The sequence below is a fragment of the Anguilla rostrata genome, chromosome 14 (genome assembly GCF_018555375.3).
Source record: "Anguilla rostrata isolate EN2019 chromosome 14, ASM1855537v3, whole genome shotgun sequence".
NCBI lineage: Eukaryota > Metazoa > Chordata > Actinopteri > Anguilliformes > Anguillidae > Anguilla > Anguilla rostrata.
Window position 1 is genome coordinate 17,016,255 of NC_057946.1, and position 13,733 is coordinate 17,029,987.

Here is a 13,733-nt window from a genome sequence, read left to right on the forward strand (position 1 = left end):
CCTCGGCGGACATCCAGGGCTGTTGGAACAGGGCGCGGCCCGGCGCACCGTGCTGCCGGAAGGAGGATGTGCGATTGGAGGGGAGATGGGGGAGGGGGGTGTAAGGGGGGAGGGGGGGGAGTTAGGAGGGACAGGCTGCGATCGCGAGCGGCTGTTCCTCCGCTTGCCGCTCCCCTGTCTGGGCCTCCAGCCCCAGAGATGAGCTGCACTAATGATGCGTTTCTGTTGCAGCTCTGCCTCTGAAGACTTGGGCTGCAGGCGTGGGGAATTCAGCCGGAAACACTATGGGTCCGTAGAACTGGTGAGTCTCCTTTTTTGTCTGGGGAATCTGGCTGGGTGTGGGGGAGGATGATCAGAAGGAGCTAGAAATACGACAGGGGGAATAGGTCACCGGGCGTGGCCGTTTTTTCTTTCTGTCGTAATGTGGCAGACCCAGACATCGCACGCATGAGATATTAAATGTCAGGTGGATGAGGGATGACAAGAACTTAATGCCATTCTTTAGTTGTTTTCGCTAGATTTTTTTTTCTGCAAGTGCACCAAAGGAAGAGAAGTGGTCTGTTTACCATTTTTGTGCAGCATAAAGGAAAACCATGTCAATATTAGATCTATTGAGACACACTGTTTGGATTCACTGCATATAAGGGTTTTCATTAAAACTCCGCTGTGCTGTGAGTGGGTCCAGAAGGTAAAAAGCAATTAAATTCTTGTCTAGGCTGTGATGCAGCGCATAAACACATCATACTCTCAGTTAGGGAGGAGGAGGCTTTGAACGAACTGATGGCCGCGGTACGGTTGTGCTGTTATTTTTATATATTTATTTGTTTGTAGTGTGCAAATTTATATGGTTGGCCTCCTGGGTTTATTATTAGTCTGTTCCTGGTGTTGCCCTCTGAATTGGCATTGCCTGCCCTGATAAAGTGCAAAAGAGGCTTGGAAACAGGAAGTCCCATAAACCACACTTCACTCTCACCTCCCAGTTTGGACAGACTGCGGCTTTGTTCGGGGGTTGCAAACTGGTGACTATCGGATTAAGGTCGAGTAGTAAACCACACAAGTCATATCGGTTGTAACAGACACAAAAACAATACGGCGCACGTGGCACCAGTGGACTCTATGAACAACTCAGGTTTCCTTAGGTTTCCTCTACCAAAATGAAAGATATCTATTGTGAGACCGTGTTGTGCTATTTTTGGCTGGACCGCAACAGCGGGGCCAGCCCTACAAACGCGAATGTCTGTGACTGAGTGAATGAGTGACTGAGTGATGAAGTTACACCATTGGTCGGCCGAGTTATGAAGTTACACCATTGGTCGGCCGGTCCAGCCATATACTAGGTTTATGACCTGGTCTTGTTTAACAGTTTAAAATCACTGTTAAAACTTTCTATTTTAGGCGGAGTGGCAACCAAAAGATCGCTGAAATCTACTGACATTTGCACCTCTGACTTTATTACTGCACAGTTTGTCCTATTTAAATATTAGCAGCAGAACAGAGAGCTACATCTCAAAAAATCCTTTCCAGAACTGTCTTTGTGTAATTCTGAAATATCCTCCAAAATCAACAGCGAGGCTTGTCTAGGAACAGCATTTCTACCTTGCTCGACGTGGATTTTCCAAAGATGGATTGTTATTCAGCTGTCAGCACCAAAGAAGTGCAAGAGGTGACTTTTTGTTTTAAATAGTAGGTGTGCAGGCCAACTATCCACAAAGAAATAAAGAATTATTTCCCTTGAAAATGATTTACTGTGCTTGCATTGCCATGAAATGCTGCGTTGTATATTTTAACTGGTATCAAATTTGTTGCAAACTTTTGCATGCTCTAAAATTTTGCATTTTAATCTGTTCTGAAATACAGCCATACCCAAGGTGAATTTCTCTTCTTTCAAACATTCAAAGTATAAAACTCACTTTTAGAATCAACAAGCAGCCTGCGATTGTGAATGTTTGTGTACATAGTATTAGAGAAAAGCTGATTTACCACATGAAATGGGCTGGCTGCTTATTGTGTAGATGAGTCATTTAAAAACAACAAAAGATGCTCTGTAGACAAACAGAAAATGAATGTCTTCAGACTTGATTGCTCCTGACCACCAGATGGGTTACTAAGGGAGTAAAGCCACCAATCTGGCTGCAGAAGTAGGACATGTTTGCCTGTATACATGAAACAAGCCATTTTTCCTCTGGGTGCTGAAGAGGACTTAAGCTTTCATGAACACATTCAAGGCAGGATTTGAACATCCAGGGATCAATTCAAAACAGTGGATAAAATAACATTTTGGTCTATTTTCGCTTTTAGTGAACTGACTTTTAAGTTTCCCTGGGTCTGTTCACAGAGTAAGAAATGCCAAATAATTTTGGAACTTTCTGTTTTTCTTATAGCAATGCTTCTATGAAAGCCAAAGAGCATGTGAGATGTTGCATTATCAAGTACCGAGTCTTGGAAATCTGATGTGATTAGTAATTATAAAACTCCCACTAAACACTCCTGCCAAAATATATATGAATGTTTGGAATGAGTTATGCTAGCTTGGAATATCTACTTCCAAATACATTTTTTAAAGCACCTTAAGTCATCATGGTTGGGATATATAACAGAGAGAAAGAGAATAGAAGTCATCTAAGTCATTAGAAGAGGTTGCACATACTGTTGACTGGCGTACTGGTTAGTACATTACCAGCAACTTTATTGTCATGTGCACGTTTTCACAGCTTAAAGAAATGTGAATTAATCAGGGTATTTACAGAAGTGGTCCCTTGGGACTAAGAAACAACTATTTTAAATGTATGCAGTGAATGAAAATTTAATGTTATTCTTTTTTGTGCTACTATGGCCCCACTGAGTTTTAGCACAGGCCCTGCAGTGGATATTTGTATTGCAAAAATGCAGTAAAAGGAATGGGAATCTATGCATTTATATCTGCTGTTGCAACTCTAAAGGTAGTACTCTGCTCTGTCTATTTCTCATGCTCCTCGTACGAGTCCAGGGACTGTATAGAGAACAAGGCCGAACCTCATCCAAAAGCCCATCCAGCACCCAATGGCAGCATCACCAATCAGACAACCCCATTCACGACACTGATACTGACTTTGTTTCTCAAGAGGCCCAGCTGTACAAAGGCCAACAGGGCCCTCATTATATGGAAAAAAGCCAAAGGAGGAAATTTAATCCACAGAATACACACAGGGAATAAAAATCAATACTTAGAACCACTGGCTGATGGGAGCTACAGGGTCCTGATTTGGCCGTCAGGCTCATAACAGAACAACAGAATGCATTGTAGTGAAAGTGTTAGGTCACTGTGGACGATGTGCAGTATGCTATAGGGACAGAGGCTGGGTGAGTGGTGACTCATTACTGAGAGACCACCGAGGGCAGTTTTCTGTCTCCATGGTGCACTTAATATGTCGCATCTCCCTGTAAACCCAACCAAAACAGAGCTTTTTGTAAGAATTAGGGAGAATGTTTTTAATTTGGACTTTTTAATTGGATTTTTGGAACCAAAAATGAATGAAGACTCCATGACCTTAAGTTGTTTATTGTGTATTTATTGGTGAGATTGTGTGTAAGAATGCCAAAGCCGTCAGAAACAGAAACCTAACCTTGTGCATTGTCTGAATATCACAAACAGGCTTGGAGAGGAGCCGAGGGCATTGGGTTACTCACGCTATCCTGCAGTAACAGGAACATTATACTACTTGTTGATTTACAAAGCTGGTTAGAATGTGAAATATCAGACTGGCTTTGAAGATGACTGCATTATGCCATCCGATTCTATTCATCAGTTCTTTTCCTGCTAAAATAGTCCTTTATATTGTGCTCATTCAAAGCCTGGTTTTAACCCAGTTTGAGCGCACTTCAGGAAGTTGCCTGAGGATGACTTCATTGAGGTTAATAGTATTTCCAGTGGGTGCAGCAGCAGATTAAGGAGGGAATGTATCTGGGCCTCAGTCTGTTATATTGCAGCTACATCCAAAGGGAGTCTTGTGTCAAAAATGCATTCATGAGTAATGTATTCATGAGTTCACTTAGGTATAACTTCTAAAACAAATTTCACGCAATTTACATTGGTATTATTTTATCATCAGTATTATTTTATCACTTTTGATTGAACTACACTTACATTGTTGTTGTTGCACTGCCATTAAATGATTTTCCTCTAGGAATTACAATACATTTAGTGAGTGAAGTAAACTGTCACCAATAAAAAATTTTTTTTTTTTAAACATTTGGACATATTTGTTAATTTTTTCATTGCAGAGTCAGTAATTCCCTGTGTTCTCTATATTGAAAGTCTGCATGACAACTTATGAAAGCGTTCACTAGTAGAGGACCCATTTTGATTCAGAGGGTGCCTCAAGGTCTTGTTCCTGCTGGAGGAACCCTGCATGTTTTTGCAGCATCATGCACACTGTTGGACTACCGCTGGACTTGGTCCATGTGACCTGTGCCAGAAACCGGTTTGGACCTTGTGCCGAAGCCCCACTCAACACGCCGTTAGCAAGGCTAATCGGTTTCTGCATCCCGTGCTCAGTGGAGAAGGTGTTTCCAGCCAATGTGCTATGGGTTGCATTGCTGATGTTTAATAGGTGTCGCTGTGTGCCTTCCATCCAGGGCTACTTTATATATAGTGGGCATACTGTAGATAGACTTATGAATACAAATTCACAGCAGTCTTTTTCCCATTTCCCACTGTTTGCCACAGGCCTACAGGGCAGGGGCCCCTTCTGGCCTATGCAGCACTGTAGCAGAATGTATGTTGTATTATAATCAGGTAGCAGGAAGAGAGTGAATTTAAACTGAAGAACATTGGATAAAAAGGTTAATTTGTCCAATATAGGTTACCAAGATTAGATAATACAAGTTAATTGCAGTCGTATTTTCTGGTTAAAAGATCACATCATCAGCCTTGGTGCTGAAAGTATTTTGATCTTTTCTGGGAAAAACTTAGGAAAATACAGATAAGGTGTACCTTAGAGAGGTGTGAATATATATATAATTTAAACTACTAGAAATCAGTTTTTTCAATTCTTCATATTCAAACGACTGTGTGAAGCAGCACTTCCTGTCAAAATTGGAGCATCTAGTCACTGGAACAGCACTTGTCTACCTGCTGTTGCCATTGGTCCACCAGACAATGAAATCATGAACAGTGTATTTATTAGCATATTTGTGTTTGGAGGACACCGCTGGGAATTTAGCCTGAAAATGAACAATTTCCGTTGCTTCGGATTCTGGCTGTTTGATATGTTATTTGAAACAAATGAAAATATGGTTGGATGGCATATCATTATGAGTGGACTTTCCAGTGTGATTTTATGTTCACTTAAATTATCATGGATTAAAATGCAATGATTTTTTTTAGGTCCAACACATGCCAGTGGAAACTAGCTTTATATTACTTGCTTAAAACCACACTACATGAAGTAATTAAAACAACATGCTAAATATGTGGTAAAGGCTGGTGAATTTACACTGACTGTAAATTCCACGTACTGAAATATATGTTTGTGGCATTCGGTCCGGCAGTGAACCAGATCGGTCTCGGCAGCACCGGCTGGTGGAGAGCACACACACCTGGGTTGCATTAATTAATCAGCCCAGGTGCTTAAAGGGGTGTTTTCCTCCACTGTTCGGGGCCAAGACCAAGAGAGCATTTGTTTTTAAGTTTTTATTTGTACGAGCACAGAAGACGAAAAGAAAGATACTGGTAACTGAAAAGTTGGCCAGCGGATCCCAGCGACGAGTTGAATAGCTGTTGCTGGGTTTTATTTTCTTTTGTCTTTATTATTTTAGTTTGTCGTTTTGTTTATCGTTTTTGCCTGGAACCTGTGAGGGTGAAGGTGTTTAGTTTATTTAATTTTGTGGTGGTGTGGATGTGCTCTCTCTCTCTCCATGCGACAACAATTGCCTCATCTCCCTCCCAGGGGTGTCACACTGGCGTGTGACACTGCTCTGGCCTGCTTGTCAACCTTATTTGAGCAGAATCTGTGTTCTTAACCACACAAGTCCCTGTGTGTGCTTGTTTCACACATATTAGAAGCATACACAAATATAAATAGCATTTAAGTTGAGAACATGACAAACATAAAGCAGAAACTGACAAACATACATATACTGAAGTACTGTACGGTTCCTAGCTGACTCACACTGGTTCATTCCTTTCTGGTCTCACAGATCTAAATAAACACCAATTTTTATTTTTATTCCAGTTTGATGATAAAAGTTAATGCTTCCCTTTTGTTGGATTGACCAGAGAAGAGCAAGCAGCAGCATTAAAATGAAACATCATGTTATACTGAAGTCATACATTATTTTGAGTCAGGTTTTGATAAAGCTTTTTCTAATGTCACATAAAACAAATGTGTTGCTGCTAACTCAGTGTGAAAAGCACTGGAGAGGTCTGACTGTTGGTTTAAAAACTCGCTCCATTAGTGATGTGTGTATGCGATTGGTTGAGTGTGAGAAAATTTGGCATGTATGTGATTGGTTGAGTATAAGAACATGTAGTTGCTGAGGCCAACCAATGGTTTGCTGCAGCAAGAGTTTCGTGAATGAACTTGCTTTGCACATTTAATTTGCAAGGCTCAATTCTACAGCATGGTTTTTCTTTTCCCATGTGTATACATGTATGTTAGAGGACGTTGTTACAAAAGTCTCATTTTGTGGATGAGTTAACTTGGGAATCATAAGTAAATCTTCATTATGAAAGCCTAATGTTTAGACACAGCATTCAATATGAAGTATTTGTTTCTTGTCCATAATGAACTGATATACATCTTCTGGGTCCCTCCAGACCGACTTTAATTTAGATTTATTGCAGGAACATGGGCATGTAAGTTATCTGGAAATTTTAGTTACACAACCTTGCCAGAATTGGCACTGCAAAACCACTGCATTCTAATTTGAATTGAAAGCCCAGTAATCATCAGTGTGCGGCAGGAAAGGCAGCTAAGGTATGGTCATGTCCTCAGTTATGAACATGGACATGGTGCCAGTTATGTTTGTAACAAATGGTTTTGCAGCAAAACAATAAGCCAGAAAATAACTGAAAGCAGTTGGAGCTCTCTCTCTATGCTCTGTGAGCTCAGAGGGTCTCTGAGTGGGGGTCCCACTGAGCTGGTCCTAGAACTGAATTCCTGTTTGGCCAAAAGTAATACCTCTTTTTTATGTGAATATGAACTCTGAACACAGGAATTGGCCTATCTCTGATAAGCATGTGCCAGCCCATGAAAGGTCAAATCTCCCTCATCAGAACCAGCCAAACTGAAAATATCTCACCAACAATATTTACTCTGCACTGCTTCGTCAGGCGCTTGCCTATGGAAGGAGCCCCAAAATCAAGAATCTGGCCAAAGCAGCCTGGCTTTCTGTTTTAAGGGAGCAGAATCAAGCCAGCTTAGTCTGTCAGACTGGCACCACATTCAGAAGTGATTGATAGTCATTATCTCAAAATCATGATCACCATCTACATTATCATCAACACCACCAATATTTTTGTCTGTGGAAAAATTATATATATTGCAGGAGAAGTTCATTGTTTGCTCTGTTTAGCGCTTGCATCTTGTCCTGAAGGAAAACTGTAGATAGGAGAAGGATGTTCTAACCCTTGAAGGTGGTCTGATTCTCAGGTTGTGACCTCTGAGGAGGACCCCTGCCAGAATTTCCATCATTTCTTTTCTTCCATAACTCAGTGACTGTTTCTACTATCCACAAAAACAGCACGTCTAATTATTTGTCATATATCTATGATTTTGACTTTTACTTTTGACAATTTACTTGTCTCGGGATAATACCAACAAAAGATACCAGAGATAAAATTATTTTTTTCCCCCACAAATTTGCATCTTTTCACATTTTTAAAAGACAAAAGTCCTACCCATAAAAAAATAAATATGGGAGTGTGCATGAGTAGCACACTCTATACTGTATATTCAATGATGTAATTCATTCCTCAAAAAGTGCTTTATGCCCATTATACTTTGGATAGCTGTTATATTGTTATATTGCCTGGATTTACACTCCCCAGTCAAGTCATGCTTTGGCACCTTGAACATTTTGGAAAAGTGCATCAATTTTTTTTGAATTTGCCAGAATTGTCTTTAGTGCCCTCGTGAGGCCAAACTATGTGACCTTTGGCAGTTGAAGTGGGCACACATACCCAAATAAAGGAAGTGATCGCTGCCGAAATTGCAAATACCTTAGGTGTTTCTCTAAACATAACTGGAATGGTACTTTAGGGACACTATAATGTACAATATGCATTAAATGGTAAAGTGCCTTCCTTCACTGTGAAGTTTTAAAAGTGGAATTCCTCTCGTTTGAGAATGAGTGAGATAACGTAATCAGTTTTTCATTTCACTCAAACATGAGTCACTCTCTAAAGGTTACAGTAACTAGTATTTTTATCCAGTGACATTCAGTGTGGAATGTTTAAGCTTTGAACTGATGCAAAGTCTCATATAAAATATTTACACATAATATATAATGTATAGGTCTATATATACTTTTATTTTTTAAATCATCAGAGTACAGAAACTGCACAGAATGTACTGAATAATATAACATTTACATTTAAATACTGAAGGTATAGATACATTTCTATATATATATACACTGTATGTCTGTGTGTGTGTGTTTATCTTATTTCTTATTTTCTTTTTAGGCAATTTCTCAGAAGCTGTACCAAATGTTCTGGCTGTGTCTCTCAGCATGTACACAGTTGCTAATGACTGAAGCTTTCAGATACCTGCATAGCACATAATGTCTGCTTGGGAACTATTTTCCATGTGGTGTTATAAAACAGCATGGTAATGAGGAGAAGCTCTCTCCCTGAGCTCCCTGTATTTGGAGACACGTGAGCCCGCATAAGCAGGTGCTCTACCTTTTCAGTGCTCTGATGAGATCAATTACCTAGCCGCAGTGACAATAGCATTGATTCATTCTTTCTCTATCCAGTGTGGTCTTTCACATAGGGCCTCAGGGAAATCACAGACCATCTTATAAAACCGAAAGCTCATTTGCGTTGGAGAAATGTTTTACTGTGACAGTCTTCACTTCTAAATATTAGGTGTGGCTGGGCTGACACATTCTTCCACACAGGAGTGTGTGCTTCTTGCTGTTATTGTGCCTGTCCCTTCCACTGCCAGTTTAGATGAGGATTTATTATTATAAATATATAAAAAATGATATCCAGCTGAATATTCTTCCCTGAATTTTAAATTCAAATTATGGGAAATAGTTTGCTGTGGTATTACTCAGTGATTGTATTATAACAAGGGGAGAATTTACAGAGGTGTTGTTAGCTATAATGCACTTTGACATCCTCCAAACTTTGAACAATTGAGGTGTCTGAGACAGATGGATGACCTGTATCTTGTAAATGGTTTCTAAATCTGGAATCACACGACCAGCGAAGAAGTAGGAAGAAATGCAGACAATATAACAAAAGGATGTTAAAAAGAAGCCTAATTCACCACAGTGGCCTCACTAGTTAAATGGGAATGGAGATGAGATGTATTGAAGGAGATGCAGGTCCATAACCAGAAATATATTTTTGTGGGGGGGAGTATCACAAGTGAAATATCCTCCCTATGTAAATCATCGCAACATTAAATATTCAGTTACCCCTGAACTTAATTAAACCATCAGAAAATAATTTAATCTAACCTTATTGTAGGATAAAATCGGGTTGTTTCCATGTGAAAGTGGTAAAAATGACAGTGGCCATAAAATCCACCAGTACTCTCAATGTTTGCAATGCGTAACTAAGTCTACACCAGTAGCATGTCTACATTTAAGGCTGGGAACCAAGGACGCTTTCAGAAGAAGCAGTGTGGGTCCTCAGCACATTTTAAAATACCCTTTTGAAGAATTCATACTGAGTCATCCCTCTGAAGATGGCCAACTGGCCTTGCTCTTATTGGCACAATGGAAACGTTTATAGAGGTGAAAGAGGAGGCATACCTCCAGAGGGTATTGCCGCAGAGGAGGAGTAAATGAATTTCTTCTGCTTCGCCCCGGAGTATCGAGCCTCATGGATTCATCCAGCTTGCTTTATTGCCTATTTGTAAAAGCAGAGGGGTGTGGGTCCTTGCCGAAGCTCCACACCCATTGCATCTCTAATGTGCACCATGGTAGAACAACAGAGACATTAGGTGTGTCAAGTGCTCCTCAGAACTCAGCTGTTTATGATGTTTATGAGAAAAGAAGCCAGTGGAAATCCTGTCGTTTTATGATGCTTCACTATTTATTGGTGCATCATTTCAAAATAACTGTTTGTGAGAGTGTATTTGACAATAATCATGATGATTGGTTTTTTTTAAGCTGTTGAATGTATAAACTGATAGCCCACTGCATTTTGTGGTGTGTGTCTACCATTGGTCCATCTATACTGAAACCCATAAATTATTGTGACAAAGAAATATGCGCATAACAAAAAAAAAACACTTGCAGATTCCCATAGGCACACACAAGCATACATAAATACATTAAAATTACACACACACACACACACACACACACATATACACACACTGATAGGCAAAGCCACACACACATACACACACACACATTGCATTTCTTAAGAGGTGGCACACTGAATTTGCTTCCCTTTGGTTATTCTGCCGTTTGAGAGTTAATGTTGCAGGATAAGAAAGAAAGTACTGTGCATCTAGTCACATCTCATTCATCATCAAACACTCAGATTCATACGCAAGGGATCTGAGCACACTGTATATAATGTGTGAGCCCTTTGGGGGCATCTCATTTAGGTCTTATACCTGCAAGAAATTCATATGCCTGTTTTGTGGTTACGGAGGGATATGAGAGGCAGTGAGCGTAGCTTATGCTGCAGAAGAGAGCTCCATCACTCATGTGCAGCAGCACACGTTCTCCCTGACCGATGCCCGTTTCTTTCGCTCGTGGCCACTGAAACTAAGGGATTCGATTGCGCTGCAGTAGCTCTGGTGTGGTTTCCCTGTCCGTTTTTATCTTCCGCCCCCCCAGCAGGACTGCATTAATGAAGATGATGAACGGCACTTTCCTCCCCCCAATCCCCACCTCCAGCAGTCTCGCACAGAGCCCATCGGCACACAGTGCATTAAGATGTTAGTGAACAGAGGGAATTAGGCAGACTGCTGGTTTCATCAGCCAGCCCAACCCTCTCAGTGATACCTCGCATCCTCCTGCATGCATGATGCCAGGTCCCGTTCCAATAGTGACCAGTATTCTAAAAGACCGATGTGCTCGAAACTCATGGCTAAATAAATACTATTATTCGTTTTTTGGAGCATCAAGTGAGTGAGTGAGTGAGTCTTTTCTTTTCCAAGACAACCCAGACAGATTCATAGGGTGATAGCTTGTCCTGAATTTCTATGGTGGGAAATAGTTTGTATATTCTATTTCAGCATTGTTAACCTCCAATTCAACTACATCAATGAAGGTCAAGCAGTGGGCCAGGAAGTAGGTTTAATTTTTTAATTCTTTTGGTCACCAAATGAACACCGAACATCCAGTGCCAAGGCTAACGCCAAGCAGAAGGCCAAAGAGCCAGTAACATTAGACTGCATTGCCATGCTTACAAACATGACACACATGAAATCCTCAGTGGTTTGTTCTAATAGAAATAATACAGATATGCAACAGAACCTTCCATCCTCAAATATTCTGCACAGGCATATAGATCAACAGCACTTTCAGCAAATTGCTTAAAACATTACCCGTGTGTGTCTCTCACATACCCTTATTCTACATCACTTGAAGTGTTTTTACACCTCAGAAGAAGAAAAAAAAGATGTGACAAACATAGAGGTGGCTGGTGAAGTCTTAATATTGCTCTAGTGCTGGAAGCCTCTTAGTGGCTCACTGTGGGCTTTGAAGCATGTGCCAGGAATGCTAAGGGTCCTTCTGACTGACGTGGGTATACTCTACATCTCAGGACGATGGAATCCAGTAAATTGCATATGGATTGCTCAAATGGAGTTTGAGCTTTGCTTCAGCAAACAGCAGTCCACAAAACAGTCTTGTGGGGTTTCTTATTCAGACTCCTCCCATCTCTCACTACCCCCTCTCTCTCTCTGTGTCCCTCCTTCTCATGATTTGTATCACCCATTTCCTCCTTATCACACTTTTTTTCTTCTCCTTTCTCTGCCACTCCCTTTCCTCTCCTCTCTTCCCCTTTTTGCATCATTCACTGTCTGTCTTTCTGCCCTTATGTATCTCTCCCTTTCTCTCACTTCTGTTGTAGTCTTTCTAGGCCTGGGTGATGGCACCCACAATGCACTGTGACTTCAGTAGCACTTTGGGATGGCGCAGTGTCTACACTATATATGTGGAGGAGCTGGAAGATCTATGAGAATGAATGATTTTAAGATAAGGAATATCAGTAAATCTTGCATAAATGATTAACAATTAAAAATACAGTATGCTATGCAAATACTGTATGCATACTTAATGCAACAAATTATGCATATAAACATAGAGTATACTTAAAGCAGTTTTCATCCAAAATATTTTATTGGACTTCTTATAATGTACTGTAAATTCTTAAATTATCTGTAATAGCCTGTTATGAAACAATGTATTGCCTGGTCAAATCAAACATCCCTGGAATGCACATCAGTAAAATGCCATTAAGGCATCTTTTGAATGTAAGCCCCTAGATATTCTTGTATTGATATAATTATCTCCTCTTTTTTTCTCTCTCCAACAACCCATGATGTACATTTGTGTCAAATAGCCTAAATATAAATATAAATTAAGAAGTCACTCATCATTTTCATTGGTTTGCATGGGTATTGGTATCGTGTCAAGTTGCATTCACACAAACAGTAAACAGAGCAGGAAGTTACAGGTCACCAAAGTTACTTTTTTGGCTTTGTTTATTTTGAATTTTATCTCTAAATTATGCTTTTATCTCCAAAAAATTACATACCATTATGGTCATACAACAATATGGATAGCACATTAAAAATGTAATGAGTAACAATTTCCTTTAAAATGGGTTTCTCCTCAATAATACTTTAGGAATAGATGTAAACACGTATTGTGATGCAAAGTGAATTCTGTTTAGGATCAAAAATAGTTAGCTTAAAAATAAATAGCTAGATAAAACTAAATATATAATTCATCACAGATTTTCCCCAAGTGTTGTCTTCCAGTATTAATCGTGTTGCTGAAAGCTCTACCCTGCCCATTTGGCAAGCTTGTTTATGCTCTATTTTCCTGTTCCAACTTCGTTCCTTATTGGTTCTGATACAGTACATGTTGTCAATACACAAAGTAAAACATTTATCTGTCACTGTCAAAAAGCATTCATTTTGAATAGCAAAAACTCTTCTCAGTGTTGTTAGACACTTTTCAGCCTCAATTTGTACTCCCACTACAAAATGCAACTTCCTCATGATAGAGTCCCAAAAAGGATACGATAGCTTCTTAGCTCAGCAGGAAATAACCTATTTTCTGCTTATATTTTCTGTCTCTGAACTGAAACAATTTAGTATTTATTTCATACTCACACAAATTGCACAGGATCTGTGACTTCCAACAAGAAACAAAGTTATAGCTTTGATTGTCAGTAGAAGTGCCAGATGCCATAAACACAACCTCAATGACTCTGTTATAAAATGGGTACTTTAAAAAGCCTACCTGTTGCCTAATTTTATATTTCTTAATCTCTCCTCAAAGGGTATTGCGTTTGGCTCAGTGTGTCTGTACTATGTCTATTGGTCTGT

The 13,733-nt window shown here is 39.9% G+C and overlaps 1 protein-coding gene across 5 annotated transcripts in view; it reads left to right on the forward strand.

The window, feature by feature from the left end:
- garnl3 (GTPase activating Rap/RanGAP domain like 3) overlaps positions 1-13,733 on the forward strand; it is an 89,107-nt gene that overhangs the window by 24,073 nt on the left and 51,301 nt on the right. For all 5 annotated transcript variants that reach the window (XM_064309511.1, XM_064309510.1, XM_064309506.1 and 2 more), the window contains exon 2: positions 232-301. In XM_064309511.1, coding sequence (XP_064165581.1) covers positions 232-301 — 70 coding nt within the window. The remainder of the gene's footprint in view (positions 1-231; positions 302-13,733) is intronic.